This window comes from Schistocerca serialis, chromosome 2 (assembly GCF_023864345.2).
Source record: "Schistocerca serialis cubense isolate TAMUIC-IGC-003099 chromosome 2, iqSchSeri2.2, whole genome shotgun sequence".
In the NCBI taxonomy this organism is placed as follows: Eukaryota; Metazoa; Arthropoda; class Insecta; order Orthoptera; family Acrididae; genus Schistocerca; species Schistocerca serialis.
Genome location: NC_064639.1, coordinates 764,466,638 through 764,487,694, shown reverse-complemented (window position 1 = coordinate 764,487,694; position 21,057 = coordinate 764,466,638). Strand labels below are relative to the sequence as shown.

Below are 21,057 nucleotides of genomic sequence, written 5' to 3'. Positions count from 1 at the left end.
TTGTGAAGAAAATGGCTGGAAAAGAGTGTGTGTGTGTGTTCTTTCACAAGACACTGCATTGTTGCATCAGATAAATGAGACAGAAGTATTTCCTCATGAAGACAGATTTAAATGGTTTCTCAGACTCATTACTCTCCCACCCTGGCTCCTAACAGTCTTTTAGGTTATCCAGTGATGAAAGATGAACTCCAAGGTCACACTTTCTTCACTTGTACCACTAAATCAACAGTTTTACAGACTCCTAAAGGATCATTTGCTGCAGGCATAGCATCAGGGTGTCAACATTGTGAAAATGTGTAAGGCTGCAGGAGATTACATTGAGAAATAACAGAAGTTTCAAAATTTTTTGTGCGACTATGGTGATGATAATAAAAAACAGAAATGAAGACCTTAGAACTTGAATGTGCCTTGTACATAACAATTGTTAGAATGATAATGTGTTGTTCATAACACAGGGAATGCAACTAAATACTTAATTACAGGAATGTTGACAAGATGTTTAATGGATATGTAGTGAGGTCCCCCATCATTCATTGATATAGTTCCCAGTTTAATAATGTGGTATCATTGGTGTAGTGTGAACAGATTTAATAACTACAATCATGTGTAATGTGAAGTACGTACAAGAGGAATTTGACGCTAGAGCTGCTCATCTGTCAACATACATTCAGAAGTAGTAGCTAAAGATTTCTACACAGGCAATATTGAAAATGTTCAAGACAAATGAAGATGACTTTTCCAACCATCACATTGTAAGGATGAATACTAACTTTACCATTGCAAAAACAAAAGAAAAGAGCAAGTAGTGAAAACACTTGATTCCCTTTCACACAGACACATTCTTCATCCAAGATGATGATGCAGCATAGAAAAAGAATTAACAGGGCACCACAACAGATCTTTGACAAAATGATGCAAAAGGCCAACAATGATGGTGAAATTTTTGAATTCTCAATAACTTCCTTCATCTACTGCATTTTTTCAGGTCACCCACTGACTTATTCCTCTTTCTTTGACTGAAAGAATTACTGCACAGGGTGCCTTCTGTGTTGGAGACCTGTTTTCAGAATCACATGTGGCACTCCTACAGTAATGACATATGACACACCATGATCTGTGACAAAAATCTATAAATTTGAACAGATTGTGTATAAGAAGGTCTGGTAAATTTCAAAATTTGAAATCTTCCTTCCTTTCTTTCTTTCTTACTTTAAGGCAAAGTTTACAGCTGGATGTGGAAATTGCTATACCCATGTGCAATAAAGGGAAAGGCACTCAAATTTCTGATAAAGAAATCTAAATGAGTACAGTGTCTGGGCTCTCTTTTACGTTTTGAATTGAATGTAACAATTTCTGTGTTCAGGATGAAATGTTTATAATAATTTATGGCCTTATGTAGATATTGGGGGCTGGTGAAAAAGGGAATTTGTACATGCTTCCACCAGATAACACATACTTGAGGGCCTTGTCGTAAATCTTGCTTCTTCACCAAATTATGTACAAATAAATGAGAGATAGTAAGAGTTGCCGACTCTTCTGAAAATGCAAGAAACCTATTTACAGCACTATGGAAGTTTGTTGAATAACACTCACATTAGAGGAGCAGTACATTGTATGTAGTTTTGGCTGGGAATCACTTGATACAAACCACGTTCTTGATGCACCCACATGCTGCCAGCTCATTCACTGAAAACACAACTATTTTTTGAACAGTGAGTGGAGACAGTACTGCTTTAGACAGATAGACAAGTTTGTGTGTAAACCAGATGTTGCCAATAGGTTACAAAAAAGTCCAAATAACAGTCCAGAAGAAAACAATGCAACACTGGGTTGTAGTCAGTAGGTACACCAAAGAACTTGTAAACATCAGCTGGTTGTGAAAAGTGAGGCTGCAGCAATTTGGGGCAGCCCCAGTGTTTTGCCAAGTCACTTGGCACTGGCAGGTTTGTGTTTCTGCACCGCACCTTGCCAGATGTATTATATTGATTGACCCATTGATACACCCAGCAGGATTACAAAAGCCTGTATTTAAACTATACTCTGTGAGCTTGTTATGAAAGTTCAGGAGAGTTAATTTTAATTTTTGCATCTTATTGTGTACTTCTCATCTCTAGCTTCAGACTCTCACATTATATTTCAGAGTTGTTGTGCACATTTGTTAACAATATGTCAACTGGCTTTTGGTACTCGTATGTTACCTGATAAACTTTCCCGTTAAGTCTGTCACACCATCTCACACAGAAAAAACTATGTAACAAAAGTTTCCAAAAGCTTCTGCTTTGGGAATATGAGTGTAAAAGTGTGTTTTACTCCTCTGCTTTGGACTTTAGAGTGCTGGTGATTGTTTTGTTCTCATATTCCCAATGTTCCCAATATTCTGTGCTGGTGCAAGTAATCAGTGTTTGTTACATCAAGCCTGAGTTTTGTATGAAATTCTTCATCTTTTGATTGTATTAATGGTCAGTTACTGTGTACATGTTTTATTCTTACTTCCATTTCTGAGAGATCAGATATCTTCGTGCACATATACCCACAATTTTTTGACATCTATTAAATTATTATGTAATTACAATTTACAACTTCTGTGTATTTTGTACAGCATACAGCCCTCCATAGCTGACAGTCTTGGACAGTTAGTACGATTCTACTCACCTCAGCTGCCAGCATATGTGGCCACCATACTGTTACTTGTACTGCGCCAGCAAATAGTAGAACTCTCAAAAACTGGAAGCTGTGTCATGTTTCATACTGCTTTGGGAACAGGTGGCAAAGCATATAACTTGTTCTTTGTTGCCATAATCACTTCTCAAATACTTAGGTATGTATTACTGGTAAATTGGTATCTCATACTATATTTAATGTTGTAAATAAATGTTCCATGGCAATGAATTTTTTGCTATTATGACGTGTATTATAGCTTTTGAATAAGATCTGCATACTTGTGTGAAAAGCTGTATCAATGCCTCAGCCATTAACAACAGCAAAACAAAGTGACCCAGTAGTTTTTACAATACACAAGGCACCAACAGAAAATGATTTACACTTCATCAAATAACTAGAGAGAATCAGTTGTGTCCCAGGTACAAACTGCCAAATGGAAGTCGGAATCAATTACAACTTAGAAGATTTATTCTGAAAACAAGGTGAAACATAACTCAGCATAATCACTCGTGTCCAGGTCCATAGCCAAAGTTCATCTCCCATAAATATTGTCACAGTAACAACATCGCAACTGAGAATAGACATGTTCTGTACTCCAGGAGGCTCACCAGATGACTTCCCCTCTGGGCCACGATAACGCGACTTAATCATGTGGGACTGCATCCTGATTGGCTCGGGCAACTCCAGCTGTATCTCTTGTGGCACCCTCCACCCAAATGCTAATCCATGAATTCCTCTCCTGCGCCAACTTCTTCATCTCAGAGTAGCACTTGCAACCTACATACTCAATTATTTGCTGTCATCCTCCGCAATTTCTCCCTCTACAACCCCCTCCAGTACAATGGAAGTTAGTCCCTGATGTCTTAACAGATGTTCTCTGTCCCTTCTCCTTGTCAGTGTTTCCCACATATTTTCACTACTATACAATGCTGTGCTCCAAACGTATATTCTCAGAAATTTTTTCATTAAGGCCTGCATTTGATACTAGTAGACTTCACTTGTCCAGGAATGCCCTTTCTGCCAGTGCTAGTCTGGTTTTTATGTCTTCCTTGCTCCATCCATCATGGGTTATTTTGCTGTCTAGCTAGTAGAATTCCTTAACTTTAAATACTTCATGATCACCATTTCTTATATTATGTTTCTTGCTGTTCTCATTTCTCCTACATCTCATTACTTTCGTCTTTCTTCAGTTTACTCTCAGTCCATTTTATTTACTTCTAGGCTTTTTATTGGAGTTAACACATCCTGTAATTGTTCTTCACTTTTAGTGATGATAGCAATGTCATCTGTGAATCTTATCAGTCCAAACCTTTAACCTTCAATTTTAATCCCACTCTTGAGTCTTTCTTTTATTTCCGTCATTGCTTCTTCGATGTATACATTGAACTGTAGGGGCAAAGGACTAAATCTCTGTCTTAAACACCTTTTAATCTGAGCACTTCATTCTTGGTCTTCCAACCTTACTGTTTGCTTTTGGTTCTTATTCATATTTCTCTTTAGCCTACACCTAGTTTCCTCAGAATTTGGAACAGCATGTAACCATTTTACATTGTCGAATACATTTTCCAGCTAAACAAATCCTATGAACATATCTTGATTTTTGTTCAGACTTGTTCCCATTATCAACTGCAACATCAAAACTGCCTCTCTGGGTCTTATAATTTTTGCACTTGACAGCGATTGCTATCTCCGGAATTTTGTGGATGATGATTTTCCAAAAGTCTGATGGTGTATGTTGCCAGTCTCATACATTTTACACAACATGAAAAGCTGTTTAGTTGCCACTTCCCCCAATGATTTTAGAAATTCTGATGGAATGTTATCTATCCCTTCTGCCTTATTTAATCTTAAGTCATGCAAAGTTCTTTTTCTCTTTTATGGCAACTTCTGTTTCTTCCTCTATCACATTGTGAGACAAGTCCTCCATCTTGTAGATGCCTTCAGTGTACTCTTTCCACCTATCCACTCTCTCCTCTGCATTTAACAGTGGAATTCCTATTGCACACTTAATTTTACCGCCCTTGTTTTTAGTTTCACCAAAGTTTATTTTGACCTTTCCATATTCTGTGTCAGTCCTTCTGACAGTCAGTTCTTTTTTGATTTCTTCACATCTTTCATGTAGCCGTTTCACCTTATCTTCCCTACATATCCGGTTCATTTCATTTCTAAGTGTCTTGTGTTTCTGTATTTCTGAATTTTCCTGAACACTTTCATATTTCCTTCTTTTGTCAATCAGTTGAAGAATTCCTTCTGTTAACCATGGTGTCTTTATGGTTACCTTCCTTGTACCTATGTTTTTCTTTCCAGCTTCTGTGATTGCCCTTTTTGGAGATGTCCATTCCCCTTCAACTGAAGAGCTTATTGTGCTATTACTTACCGCAGTAACTACAGCCTAGAGTACTTTGAGCATATCCCTTCATTCCTTAGTATTGCTGTACCCTCCTTCTTTGCGCATTGATTCTTCCTGACTAGTCTCTTAAACTTCAGCGTACTCTTCATCATTACTAAATTGTGATCAGTGTCTATATCTGTTCTTGATTTTGTAATCTCTGCCTGACCATGGTGTAATCGGACTGGAATTGTCCTGTATCTCCTGCCCTTCTCCAAGTATACCTCCTCCTCTTGTTATTCTTGAACAGAGTATTCACTGTTTGTAGCTAAGCTCAGTTAGTCTTTCTCCTCTCTCATTCCTACAACCAAGCCCATATTCTCCTGTAACCCTTTCATCTAATCTTTCCCACACAACTGCATTCAAATTTCCAATGACTATTTGACTTTCATATTCTTTTATGTACTGAACTACCTGTTCAATATCCTAATGCATTAAGGTAAATTAAAGGCACTTAAAGTTACTGATGCTCAGTTGTGGTTCCGACATACAGGAAAACTCTGTAGAAGGATTCTGTACACAGTAAATTTGTATTAGAACTGCCACATGCAACCCATATAACATAGTGTTTAAAGGTCATCTATATTAATAACCAGAATGAAAAATGCTCCTATCACAGCACAAAAAAGGTGAATGTATCTTGGGTAGGGTTAGGGGTATAAAAGAAGAGAACTAGCTTTTCAATTTATCTGGCAGTTTCAAAGACATTTAAATGAAAACATTATGACATATTTGTGCTTTTTGCTTGTTAGCATTACTATCCATGTCATGTAATATAATGGATCATGTCAAGTGAAGTAATTATGCCATCATTTCGTTCAGCGTGGCATCTGTCATGTCGTGCAGAATGACACATTTTTCATGACATAATTAAAGTTTAGGGTGCAAGCATCCCCACTCTGGGATACTTCCTATTATAAATGCATCCCCACTCTCGGATTACTTCCTACTGCAGATGCATCCCACACTCAAGCAGCATATAAATTTATGTCTGTCTGGTTTTACACTCACACCATGTAATCAGGGGAGGGGGGGGGGGGGGGGGGGGGGACAAATGATCCCCTTGGGGAAAAGAATCAACTGCCACCTAGGAATCATAAACTTGTTTTAGCATCTCCCCTCCTCCCCAGAAATTTTATCCTCCCCTCCCCCCAGGAAAACTTTTTTACAATTTTGGTAAACATTTTTGGAATACAGTGATCAATTAATTGTTATATTTAGATTAAAGTTCAGTCTTGATCACGTTATGTCTGTTTTAATGAGTAACCGGTTTCGGTTTTTTCTATAAAACCATCATCGGACCCATTGGCTCCCTTGGGTTGGTAGGTGGAGCTCTCCTTGCTGCTGTGCAGTCAACTAGCTATTATATGTATGCTCTTCAGCTATATGATATCATACACTGAGGTGACAAAAGTCATGGGACAACAATTTGGGTTCTATAGGGAATTCAATATTCTGAGCTCATCCATGTCGATAGTGTGACAAGAATACCAAATTTCAGGCATTACCTCTCATCACAGACAACACAGTGGCCATCGGCTTTCACTTAATGATCGAGAGCAGTGGCATTTGTGTAGAGTTGACAGTGCTAACATACAAGCAACACTGCATCAAATAACCACAGAAATCAATGTGGGATGCACACTGGATGTATCGGTTAGGATAGTGCGATGAAATTTGGCATGAATGGGGTGTGGCAGCAGATGACTGACATGAGTGCTTTTACTAAAACCATAACATCGCATGTAATGCCTCTCCTGGGCTCATGGCCATATTGATTGGACTGTAGATAACTGGAAAACTGTGGCCTAGTCAGATGAGACCTGATTTCAGTTGGTAAGAGCTGATGGTAGGATTCGAGTGTGGTGCAGTCCCACGAAGCCATGTACCCAAGTTGTCAACAAGGCACTGTGCAAGATGGTGGTGGTTCCATAATGGTGCAGGCTGTGTTTAGAAGGAATGGACTAGGTCCTGTGATCCAGCTGAACCAATCATTGATTGGAGACCATTTGCAGCCATTCATGGACTACATGTTTCCAAACAACGTTGGCATTTATATGGATGACAGTGCGCCATCATTGGGCCGCAATTGTTTGCAGTCACTTTTGAAGAACATTCTGGACAGTTTGAGCGGATGATTTGGCCACCCAGATTACCCAAGATGAATCCCTTTGAACATTATAGAGAGATCAGTTCGTCACTTTAAGAATGATGGGTGGCCGTAGAGGCAGCATGGCTTAATATTTCTTCAGGGGCTTCTGATGACCTCTTGAGTCCTTGCCACATTGAGCCGCTGCACTACATTGGTAAAAGGAGGTCCGACAGGATATTAGGAGATATCCCATGACTTTTGTCACCTCAGTGTATATTGTTTACTATGGCTGGCAAATCTTCTGGATTTTGGGCACAAGACTGAACTGTAGTCAATAAATTGCAAGGTCCAGGTTCACCAGCACCTTGCAGCTAAGAGAGCTCACTGCACTGGCAATATAGGGTAAAAGAGTGCAAACATGTCAAGATATTTTGATTTAAATTTTTTGAAGTTGAAAAGCTATTTCTCTTCTTTTACATCTCTAACTCTGTCCAGGACTTATTTGCCCTTTTTGTGCTACGACGAGCATTTTTCATTCTGGATTCCAACTTTCACTCAACCATAATTTTGATATTAGACCATCATAGTTTGGCAACCAATGTAGATTTTTGTTGACTCGTGTGACGAATAACTGTCTTTCGAACCGTGTTGCTCGAGTTGGGCATCATTAGTCTGTCTCCTCTATGTTTACCTGCCTGGTATGTTTGAAACTGCCCAGTATAGCCTAATGTGTTGTCCTCAGAGCACACAGGCCTCACAACCACATCAACGTCACATGCACATGGGAAGGGTTTTGTTTTTTTATTTTGTTTAGTTTTTATCACTTTTTAAATTTTTGTTTTATAGTTAACACATTTTATACATCCATGCCTGAGGCTGTATATTTTTTATTTATTTATTTACACGTCAAATTCTATGGGACAAAATTGAGGAGCAAATCTCCAAGCTCATGGAACATCTCAGTACAAGAAATTACAACATAAAAGTAATAACAGATAAAAATAAAATGTTTATGAACCCAAAAAAAGTCCATCCACAATTTAAAGTAAAAGCAATCAACAATACAACAAGAATTAGCTGACTTTTTCAAGGAACACCTCGACAGAATAGAAGGAGTGACCCACGAGGAAACTCTTCATTTTCAATTTGAAAGCATGTGGATTAGTGCTAAGATTTTTTAATTTGAGTGGTAGCCTATTCAAAATGGATGCAGCAGTATACTGCACACCTTTTTGCACAAGAGTTAAGGAAGTCCGATCCAAATGCGCGTTTGATTTCTGACGAATGTTAACAGAGAGAAGGCTGATTATTCTTGGGAATAAGCTAATATTTTTAACAAGAAATGACAGTAAGGACTATATATATTGAGAGGCCAGTGTCAAAATACCCCAGACTCATGAACAGGGATCGACAAGAGGTTCGTCAACTTATACCACTTATTGCCCGAACTGCCCGTTTCTGAGCCAAAAATATCCTTTTAGAATGGGAAGAGATACCCCAGAATATAATACCATATGACATAAGCGAATTACAATAAGCAAAGCAGACTAATTTTTGCATTGTACAATCACTCACTTCAGATACCGTTCGAATAGTAAAAATGGCCGCATTAAGCCTGATCGTGGGCTTTCCATGACAGTTTGCTATCTATCTGAACACCTAGAAATTTGAACTGCTCAGTTTCACTAATCATATGCCCATTCTGTGAAATTAAAACATCAGGCTTTGTGGAATTGTGTGTTAGAAACTGTAAAAACTGTGTCATACTGTGATTTAGCTTTATTTATTTTCTACAAGCCATGAACTGAACTATTTGAAACCAAGCCAATGTTCCACACAACATCATTTACTACGAAGCCAGTGTCATCAGCAAACAAATATTTTAGAGTTACCCGTAATACTAGAGAACATATCATTTATATAAATAAGGAACAGTAGTGGCCCCAACACTGATCCCGCCCGCCCCCCCCCCCCCCCCCCCCAACTTGACCGTACCCCACTCAGACGCCACATCACAGCCATTCTCAACATCGTGAATAATGACCTTTTGCTGTCTGTTGCTAAAGTAAGAGGTGAACCAATTGTGAGCTACTCCCTGTATTCCGTAATGGTCCAACTTCTGGAGAAATATTTTGTGATCAACACAATCAAACGCCTTAGTTAAATCAAAAAATATGCCTAGCATTCAAAACCTTTTGTTTACCCCATCCAGTACCTCACAGAGAAAAGAGAATATAGAATTTTCAGTTGTTAAGCAACTTCTAAAACCGAACTGTACATTTGATAGCAAATTGTGTGATATAAAATGATCAATTATCCTTACATACACAGCCTTTCCAATAACTTTTACCGAGTGAGGTGGCACAGTGGCTAGCGCACTGGACTTGCATTCGGGAGGATGATGGTTCAATCCCGCATCCGGCCATCCTGAGTTAGGTTTTCCGTGATTTCCCTAAATCACTCTAGGCAAATGCCAGGACGGTTCCTTTGAAAGGGCATGACTGACTTCCTTCCCCTTCCTTCTCTAATCCAGTGAGACCAATGACCTCACTGTCTGGTCGCCTTCCCCAAACAACCCAACCCAATAACTTAGCAAACACTGATGGCATAGAAATTGGTCTAAAATCATCTACTTCATCCCTTTTTCCACATTTTATAAAGTGGCTTTACTACTGAGTACTTTAATTGTTCAGGAAACTGACCATTCCTAAAGGAAAAATTACAAATGTGGCTAAATACATGGCTAACATGTTGACCACAGTACTTTAATAGTATGCTAGACACTCCATCACAACCATGAGAGTCCTTAATCTTCAGTGATTTAATTATTGTCTGTATCACAGATGAGTATTTCAGATATCAGTTTCAGAAAGGCATTTGCCAAGAGAGTTATATGATTCCCTGTAGAAACTAAATCTTTATTTAATTAACCAGCAATGCTCCGAAAATGATTGTTAAATACTGTGCATATATCTGATTTATCAGTAACAGAACTATTTTTACTGTGAACTGACTTAATATCGTTGACATTGTGCTGCTGACCAGACACTTCCTGAACAACTGACCATATGGTTTTAATTTTATCGCCGGCCAGTGTGGCCACGCGGTTAAAGGCGCTTCAGTCTGGAACCGCGCGACCGCTACGGTCGCAGGTTTGAATCCTGTCTCGGATGGATGTGTGTGATGTCCTTAGGTTAGTTAGGTTTAAGTAGTTCTAAGTTCTAGGGGACTCATGACCTCAGATGTTAAGTCCCATAGTGCTCAGAGCCATTTGAACCATTTTTTAATTTTATCCTGTGAATTAGCTATTCTATTTGCATACCACATACTCTTTGCCTTCCTAATAACATTTTAAGCACATTACAATACTGTTTGTAATGGGCTACTGTAGCTTGATGGTGACTACTTATAACATTTTGATATAATTCCCACTTTGTTCTACATGATATCCTTATCCCACTAGTCAGCCACCTGGGCTGCTAGTACCCGGTTTAGAACAATCCAATGAAAAGCAACTTTCAGAGTATGAGAAATGTGTTAAGGAAAGCATTATATTTGTCATCTATGTTATCAGCACTATAGGCATCTTGCCACTCTTGTTCTTTGACAAGGTTTAAAAAACTCTCTATTGCTGTGTTAACATTTGTGCATCATGGTCAGAAAGGCTATTCACGCTTTCACTATCAGAATGCCCATCAAGGAATGAAGAATGAATAAAAATATTGTCTATGGCTGTGCTGCTGTTCCCCTTCACCCTAGAGGGAAAAAACACAGTCGGCCTCAGGTCATATGAATTTAGCAGATCTACCAACATCCTTTTTCTTGCACCATCATACACAAAATGTATACTGAAGTCACCACATATAGCTAATTTCTGGTACTTCCTACAAAGTGAATCGAGAGCCCTCTCTAGCTTGAGCAGAAATGCTCTGAAGTCAGAGTTAGGGGACCTGTAAACAAAAACAATTAGAAGTTTAGTTTCACTAAATTCAACAATTCAACTGCCCCCGCACAATATTCAAATATCTGTTCAGTGCAGTGCCGTGATAGGTTTATGGACTCAAATGGAATACTGTTTATTATGTACGTAGCCATTCCCCCCCCCCCCGCTCACTGCAAGCAACTCCTTGAAAAACAGCCGGGTAATCTGTGTCCTGGTAATGGAAGCCTCTGATTTGTCAAAATATTTAAGTGGTGCTCCGACATACCAGTAATTTCAAAGCCAACATCTGTAAGCAGTTCATTAACTTTCTCTCTAATACCTCTTATATTTTGATGAAATATGTTAATTCCTTCTCTACTTGGAAGCATGACATCCTCTGAAGGTGAGCCTTTAGTTAGAAGTACTTCCTTTAAGCAGATATACGTATCAGCTGACTTCATTCTCAAAAAGGCACAGCTCTAACACCAACTACTATAGGAATTTTTCCATGAGTGATACCACCACCACCCACTACACTGTCACCGATAAGTTTTGCCAGCCTTCCCTTCCCATACCCACTGATGTGCAGGCCAGGCCTAGTGAAACCCAATCTACTGATAGACTCAACTGGCACCACTGAAATGTGACCCATGTTCTCTGCCATCAGTGCCCTCTCCAGCACCATGTTAATGCACCTAACAGTCGCATTAAGATGGGGCCGATCATGACACTGTAACAGTTGCATGAAATGCACATTAGTGCCACCAGTTTAAGTAACTATCTCTACCAGGTTATAACACTATCACTGCCTCTCGTATGTGTTCTGAAACTAATTTGTTAACCAATTATGCTGTTTAGAAGCTGTATGATGTTACCCTCGGTAAGGATTTTTGTGGATTTGATCGTGAAATGCCTAAAGGGTGTAGCCTGTTGGACAAGAAATTAACTTTATGAAAAACACACAGAAAGTAACAGATCTAATTTAGAAACTGTTTTAACTACTCAAACTTACTCAAATAAATTAGAATATAGCCACCAGCCTAATTAGGCATAGAAATTTGAAACAATTCTTTTAAAGAAAAGGTAGACAGTTTTAGTGGAAAAACTCAGCCTGCACTTCTTTCCTACAAAAATGTAATGAACCCAGTCACAAGCATTTAAAAATGGTGAAGTGGGTACTAACAGTCATAGTAAAACAAACCTGTCCTCACAAACACAACAGACACTATTACACTCTTCAGTACTAAATACTTTGTCAATCTGCGCAACTTCATTAACACTACAAATGTAAGTCAATACTAGACCGGCATTTGTGCATGGACCTAGTCTTATGTTATCAGATACTTTCTACACAGCGCAAATTTAAATAAAATTCACTTGTATAGATAATCACTCTATTCTTTAAAAGCAGTGAAGTAACAGATTTCATAGATAATGTTGTTTCTTGTAACTTTACCTTCAGTAGGAACAAAACAACAAGTGGGTGCTCATAAACTGGTATTACACCTCTTCACACATACAATGAGCATAAAATTCGTCATAAATTTCAAGACCAATTAACATTTTATTTTATATAGTAACTTTGTATATTTTGAGCACAGAGCACATATTACAGAGATTACACTTCCTGTCAAATATAATTAATTAGAAGAAAATAATTTGTCATCTTACCATAGTGTTACAAGGTCACGACCTACATCATATTCCCTGTCCCTATCAAGAGTGTTCTCTGCTCCACCCACTGATCCTCCTTTGTAAGATTCCTACATAACTCCCCTATGCTGTCAGTCACCTGAGCGAACCCTGCATTAGGCTTCACAATGCTGGTGACCTGATACTCACTCCCCAACACTTCCTGCAACTGCTGGCCCACACATTTACCATGCGAATTACCTAGCAGCAGAACCTTCTACTTTCTGTTTGACTTTACAGCTAACCTAGGCCTCCTAACTGCTGAGGACTGCTGCTTGTTTCCTACGCATACAGCAACAAGAGGCTCCTCTCCACTTAACTCTGACAGTTGGTCAAATCTGTTGCATATACGCAAAGTACCACTGTCTGAATATCTCCTCCTCAAATTATCTAGTTCCTCCTTTGTGTATTGTAACAGCACCTGAAGGACACAGATCTTACACTCCTGCTCCTCTGTCAACTTATTTCTACTACAGATTCTGCAATCCCTGGAGAGGATCTCACTAGAATGCCCAATGGCTTCACCATTGCATTCCCCCCCCCCCCCCCCCCCAATGAAAATACTTTGAACACCATAATCCACGGCTCACAAACCTACAACAGAGCCCACACTTCTCACTCGTGGTAAAATTTTACAGTTACTGAAAAAAAAACTAAACATTTACGTTACCTAAGTTCAGTTACACCAGTAGAACTATTTATAGAACTTACAGCAGCAGTCTCAAAAATTCTCTGTCTACTAAGAAAGCAACTACTTGTATTAATACCACTACACCACAGCTAATACCAATACCAACAAAACTTCACAAATTATTTGCTAAAACCAAAAATTCAAGTGGGCACAGGAACTCTCAATGAAGTTAAAACAGTGAATGAAAATTTTACTGAAATATTTCACTAGAAACAATAAGAAACATCAGCTGAAAACTAGAGCGCGAGATTCACTAAATGACTTCAATGCACAGAAAACTGTAAAACACAGCAAGCAAACATTTCCAAAAGTTTTTCAGCACTTGGCTTTATACTCACCACAAACTTATAAAAATAATAGTAAATGCTCAATACAGTACACCTAATAACAGTAAACGTAAATACGATACTGAACAAATTATTAAATACTGTGCGAAGTTTATGATGCTAACATCGGTAAATAGTTTATATTATGTGAATGATCTTACAGTATGACCATATTACATAAATAAACTCACATAAAAGCGTACTATATGCAAGCTGGAAGATTTATCTGACAAATAATAAACTACTGAAAAACATATATTGTGTTATTATTGCTCTTAACGTTTTTATCATTGTTTTTAAAAGTGTGCAATAATGAAAACTGAAAATTAAAACACTGCTGCTAGAAAAACTCGCATAATAATTTTGGTAGTAACTGTTGCAACAATGAATCCAAATTAAGCATGAGTATGATTGGCTGAAATAAGCAGAAGACCTGGAAACAATGTATACACGACAAAATACTATCAACTTTTCAATCTCACACAAAAATTAATGAAATTAAGTTTGTTTTGTCATCAATTAAATTTTCTACAAGGTGGCATAGTAATTTTTGAACGAAATTCAGTAAGACATTTTCTTTTGGTTAGAAACACGGTGACCTTTTTCTGACAATTATTTTTATATCAATTTTCGTTTTAGTTTAACTTTTTGTGTTGTGATCAATAAAGCTTTAAATGCTCGATGAAACAGTAATCATTTTCTACAAGTCTGGGTGTAATTTTGGTTTTGTACATGCACTGTTTTGTATGTCCAAACATTTTTCGATGATTTTAAACCATTGTTGAATAAAATCTTTTAACATATGAAGAAAGAAATGATAATCAACTGTAATAATTAATTTTTTTAAATTATATCCAAATGCAGCATAGAAAATGCAATGAATTTCTACAAAAAATAGTTTCATGTGCAAATGTGTTGTTTTTCACACAAAGACCTGGACTGTGAAATATTTTTACAATTGCTTCTTACAATTACCACAACAATATATTTCATATTATTATCATCATCCGTACTGCTTTCAGCTATATCAGCACGTGAAATTTGTGTAAGACCGGGTTTTACATGCAACTTTAGACTGAAATAACATGGCATCAGATAAAGTTTTCACAAAACAACAGGATGACCATTAATTACATATATTTGTTTTGGCTTCTTTCAAAATGTGAAACAGTCGACACAAGCTTGAAACACAGAAATGGTACACGCAAAAAACCTCATGAAAAATGTGTTTTTTGCATGTAAAATCCAAATGAAGCTAGATTTTTGAAAAAGAGTTTTCAATTTTTTTATATATATAATTTTTTTTAATTGACTCCCTACAAACCGTTTCCCTGCATTCAACTCACATAAGACTTAACCATCGTATTTCTACAACAGATGAAGCTCACATAAGACTTAACCATCGTATTTCTACAACAGATGAAGATTACTGTATAAAAAATTTCATTTTGACTTTATCCATGTATCTACCAGTGTGCAGAGTTTGAACTGATTCATACAAGTCTTAAGTATAGAAGTGATGCGCTTCAAAAACCTCCCATAGAAATGTGGTTTTGCACATAAAATCCAAATTAAGCAAGATTTTTCACACAGTTAAGACCAAGGTCAGATTCACCTGTGGACCAAATCTGAACCATCAGTCTTGCTCCAGTCCGGTGTTATTTAAGGATGAATGTTTTTGCACATAAAATCTATAAGAGGGTGACTGTTTTTGCACATAAAAAACCAAATGGTGCACATACAAATGGTACCATTAACTGAGCATTAATGTCAGCCCAATTAAAATCTTTTGCAAAAAGAATTAATTGATTCACTTAATTTGACTAGGCGTGAGCTCCGGTTCATCGTCCAAACCCTGCTTAATATACTGTAACATAGCTATGTTAAGACAGATGTTCGAATAACCATACAAATGGTTGTTGGTCTATGCTGTAACAATAAAACCGTAAAACCATCATGTCTGTCTGTTTGAACGTATTAATCTCCAAAATTACTGGATGAATTTTCATGGAATTTTCATATATACCTTGAGCATAGCTTGGGTCAATGTAGAGGCTTTATTTCATCAAAATCGGATCACGGGTGGTAAAAAGAAAGAAAGAAAATCCTTGATGTAAAATTTTATCTAAAATCTTCAATCTGTCTACTAGTATATGATATTTCTGGTATTAGACATGTTACCCTAGAGACAAATTTTAACACCCATTGACTAACCTGATTCATGGTTCATGGATCCAGTTGCTTGTTGCCTACCTAACAGCTTCCAGAAGCAATAGAAGTCAGATTTTCATTCTTTCATACAATTATAGACCAAATTTAAAAACTTAAAATGCTGTCATATTCTACTCATTAAGAGGTATACTCTTATGTTAAAGATTTAACACAATAAGAAAAGTATTACATTCCATTAACTGTGTACGTATCTTGTGGCAGCGTAGCTCACTGTGTGCAAATTACCTCAACTAAATGAATCCCGTATTTGAGAATGAGAACATTTTCCTACAAATTTTACACGTAATGTGAAACCTTTAAAGAACTTTTTCTCACTGACACCCCTCACAAAATGACGAGAACAAAAATGTTTATCCTTTACCACATTTTCATAATTCTTGCAGTAAAACTTCAGCATCAGGCATGATGTTTCAATTTATTACTCTGTTACTACTAAACCTCACCGCTGGGATGTGAACTCTATTGGAATGACATGTTGCACATAGTATCCACTTTACCACTGTGTGTGCCTACCAAATTATATGATTTTGTGACACATAGTTTAGGACATATGATGTCATAGACATTGAGATGCACAAAAAACAAGCTTTTGCTTAAAATGGAGTGCAAATTAGCCAGACTATATTCATACAGTGTTTCATAATGAGAGCACTTCATGACTTCCAACAAGCTATAAACATAATTTCAAGCCTTTTCTAAACTTTTTCTCGTGTACATGCTTAACATCAAATATTTAATACATTAAATCATTTGTAAAGCAGTCAGATGTTTGAAGGTGTTTTATACTGGAAATAAAATTCTTTGAAGAATTGGGAGTTTACTGGTTGAGTAGTATTCCGCTTTTAATTGCTGATCACTCATTACTGTGCTATACACTTCCTCGTATATATGAGGGCTGTTCAAAAAGTAAGGTGACTTTTCAAATTGCTTGGGAAACATACATTCGATTGTCGATTTTTGTTTTGTTATGTTGGTACCCAAGTATGTTCAGTTTCAAGTGTTAGCATACTTTGTTTGCTTTTGACAGATAGAAAGGTTAGACGTATTTTAGTATGCTCAGCAATTTTCAGTTATTATGAAAAAGTGGAACAAAGAATTTGCATCAAATTTTGTGTGAAACTGAAACATGGAATCAAGTGCCCTGAAACACTTGAAATGTTGACAGTGGCATATGGTGAGTCTGCTCTGAGTAAAAAAAAAAAAAAATGAAGAAAATTGTTTTGGAAAATCATTGAATTATCGTAAGAGAAGTTGCTGAGAATGTTGGCATATTGGTCGGCTCATGCCATGAAATTTTTTTGGATGTTTTGGGCATGAGACATGTGTCAGCGAAGTTTGTTCCAAAACTTCTCAATTTTGATCAGAAGAATCATTTCATGAGCATTGCTCAGGAGCTCTTGAATGACGTCAGTGATGATCCTGATTGGCTCAAAAGGCTCATAACTGATGACAAAACATGGGTTTACTGTTATGACATGCAAACCAAAGCCCAATCATCCCAATGGAAGCATCCCGGAGAGCCAAGTCCAAAAAAAGCACGCCATGTTCAATCAAATGTCAAAGTTTTGCTCACTGTTTTTTTTTTCCAATTACTGTGGCATAGTGCATCATGAATTTTTGCTTCAAGGTCGTACGGTCAATAAGGAGTATTACCTGACGTTGTGTGTCGTTTGTGAGAAAAACATCCAGAATTGTGGAAAAACAATTCATGGCTTTTGCATCACGACAATGCACCTCCTCGTTCATCATTGCCTGTGAGAGATTTTTTTGGTCAAAAACAAAATGACCATATTCTATGGATTTGGCCCCCTGTGACTTTTTCCTGTTCCCAGAACTGAAGAGACCTATGAAAGGATGAAGATTTTCAATGATTGAGGAAATAAAATCTGCATCACTGGAAGTACTCAAGGCTGTACCAAACAGTGCTTGTGAGAAGTGCGTAGAGGATTGGAAGAAGTGTTGGCACAAGTGTATTGTATCTGAGGGGGCTTACTTTGAAGGGAACAATATGAATATTGATGAATAAATAAAAAGCACCACAGAGTGCTTGCCGAGAGGAGAGACTTTGACAAAGCATACAGCTGCCCTTTCTCCAGGCAGGAGCTGAATTTAGGAAGAAGTAAATAATTTTTTTTGGCTTTTTAATTTCATCTGGGTGATTAAACATTATCCTGTCTTTTAGAGGGATACTGTTTCTTTCCCCCTCTTGAAACTTAGGAAAGGTGATTGTTTCTGGGTTAGTTATTGTATCTTACCAGATGCTTAAGAAAGACTTCAGAAACAGATGGTCAGTCATTGTGTTGTCTGTATATTCGATCCAGACAAGTTGTTAGTCACTTTCAGTGCAGATTCAGAAGCATCTCTCCACCACTGGAGGTCAGCTACCAGGTTTGATTAGTAGAAGAGCTAGAGAAGAACCTATGAAGAATGGTGCATTTTGTCATTGGATCATTTGGTTAGCACAAGAGTGTTATGGAGATGTTCAACAAACTCCAGTGGCAAATGGTACAAGATGTCACTGTGCATCAAGAAAATTCTGAAAGAGTACATTCCGCGAAGACTCAGGCACATACCCAAAAGGAACTAAAATAGAGGCTTACCTACAAATATTCCTCCCATGTGACATTTGCGAATGGAACAACGAAGGGGGAAACAGATAGAGAAACCAGCAGTACACTCTGTTATATACCAATTGAAAAGTATTGCTGTAAATTCAAATGTAAAAAAGCTGCATTGACCACTTCTGCAAGGTATTCTATGCTTTCTAAAATGTACATTTAACAGTGGACAGTTCCTTGCTTCTGTTGCTAAGGTATAAGTGGACAATTGTACAGCCAACAATGACACACATTTCATCCAGATATCACTGTCTACCATTCATTTTCATAAGAGGACACACTGGCCAGATCATGCAGATGGAGTGCACAGCAACATCAGGGATCCCAGAATACCAGAACAGCACAGACCTGCAGCCTGTCAGCTGTGGCCAGTGCAGATTTTCGTCATTTCCTTGGTTGCCGCTAAACAAAAGATCAAACTACACATTTGTGGTGCTCAGGCTGTTCAAAGCCGCACTACTAAAATTATAAATGACGAGGAATAAAAACAAGCAAATTAAATGAGCCTTGGTGTTTTGTAGAAAGTGATAACATTAATTAAACTCTTCCTTGACAGCAAAGTTACAAGATACTGGGTAAGAACTGAGCATTGCTGCACTGTACAGAGGCAGACAATAAAAAATTAGTAAAGTTTTCACTGAAAACTTTTCATCCTCATCGACTGTTCAAAATGTCATTTCCTTTACTGTGTCTGAATGATGTTTTAACATCCTTCTCTAGCACTATATATCAGATGCTGCCAGTCTCTTTCCCTTCCTTGCTCATCAGCCCCCAACACACAAAAAACCACTTCTGTAAATACTCATACTTACTGTGTGACTGCTCCCATTTCTGTCCACTCTGAAATCCCATGATGAATTGTAATAAACACCTAATGGGGTTAATATGGAGATTGGCAAAGTGATGGTAACACTGTGTATTGCTAACAAGTTATTTTTTTACTAGCTACAGCATAACTTTGAAAATTTTGCAGGTGGTGCATGGATATAATGCCCTTGTCATTCCTCAAGGAATCAGGTGTGATGCCTGTGCAGTATTTAGACACTGATACTTTTCTTTTGTCATCAATACTGTATATGGTTTCATTCACTATCGTCTTCCTGATGGGAGTATTTTGCTGGGCAGCCATTATTCTGTCTGGGCAAGCAGCTCACAAAATGGCACTGAGGTGAGTTGAAGTGTTATTTAGTTCATTATCTTATCTAGTAAATAAAAACTGTGAACATAAATGTTAGTGTAAAAAGGCGAGACCAGGGTTAGTTGTAAAGTTTTGATCATCACATCAAAAACACACAGAACAGAATATTTTTATTTGCCTTTCAGTATTTTTCATACTATTGGCTTTGTCTAAGTTTACAGTGGTGTCAATTACATATACAGAAAATAACTAGTTTATATAAGAACTGAAAGATTTTCTCTATTACTCTGGAAAATGGTTATGTAACACAGTTTTAGTTCATTTGCAAGTAGGGTAGATGGTGGTAAAGCTGTGCAATTTTCAGTTTTTCTAACACTGTGATCAGTGGGAGGGGGAGTAGATTTCCCCACAATTTCAAATTGAGTTGTTACCCATAACCCATCCGAATTCCAGGTCTTTCTGATTATTAGTTGCAGATAAATTTACAGTTTACCAAAAAAGAAAGAAAAATGTTGGGTTTTACCTCACAAAATGGGATCTTTGTACCATTTGAGATAGACATAAATAAAAAGGATGATTGCATACTAAAAAACTCTTGAAATGATCCTCGGTGACATTATGTGAATGTGTGGTGTGTCTTCTTTTGGACATGTCTGAAAGAACAGACACCACTTATTCATATAACTGATTCGCCTCAATGGGCAATGAATCCACAACTTTAGAGTGGACGCACAACACCGTTCAACCTCCAGTGGGAATCCAGAATTAGCGAGCATGGAGGACATGGACAAGGGCTGCAGATGGGTGACAGTAGGCAGGAATGTGAGTCAGCCAGGGAGCGTGCCAAGATAATCCACTCATCTGTGTGTTTCTAGATAGTGCAGAGGTTAATGCAACTGCCTGGTAAACAGGAGATCCCAGATTTGAGTCCAGTCCAGTTCAGATTGTCACTCGACACTGCTGATTGCGCATAAAGTTCCAATGCAGCTGCTATCACTAGTTCCTTCCCTTCTCTTTCCTTTCTCCTCTCTCCATCTTCAATTTACTTTGTAACAGTATTGTACTGTAGCCAAGTTACTCAATAAAATATTGGTTCAAATGGCTCTGAGCACTATGGGACTTAACATCTATGGTTATCAGTCCCCTAGAACTTAGAACTACTTAAACCTAACTAACCTAAGGACATCATACAACACCCAGTCATCACGAGGCAGAGAAAATCCCTGACCCCGCCGGGAATCAATAAAATATTGACTTTAAATAACTTATAAATGAGAACATAATGTTTAAAAATAT

General features: G+C 37.7%; 1 protein-coding gene across 1 annotated transcript in view; it reads left to right on the top strand.

The window, feature by feature from the left end:
• The window catches only part of LOC126457983 (GPI inositol-deacylase), a 166,289-nt gene that overhangs the window by 96,257 nt on the left and 48,975 nt on the right, over positions 1-21,057 (top strand). Inside the window, exons 10-11 of the mRNA XM_050094745.1 lie at positions 2,600-2,818; positions 19,597-19,791. Coding sequence (XP_049950702.1) covers positions 2,600-2,818; positions 19,597-19,791 — 414 coding nt within the window. The remainder of the gene's footprint in view (positions 1-2,599; positions 2,819-19,596; positions 19,792-21,057) is intronic.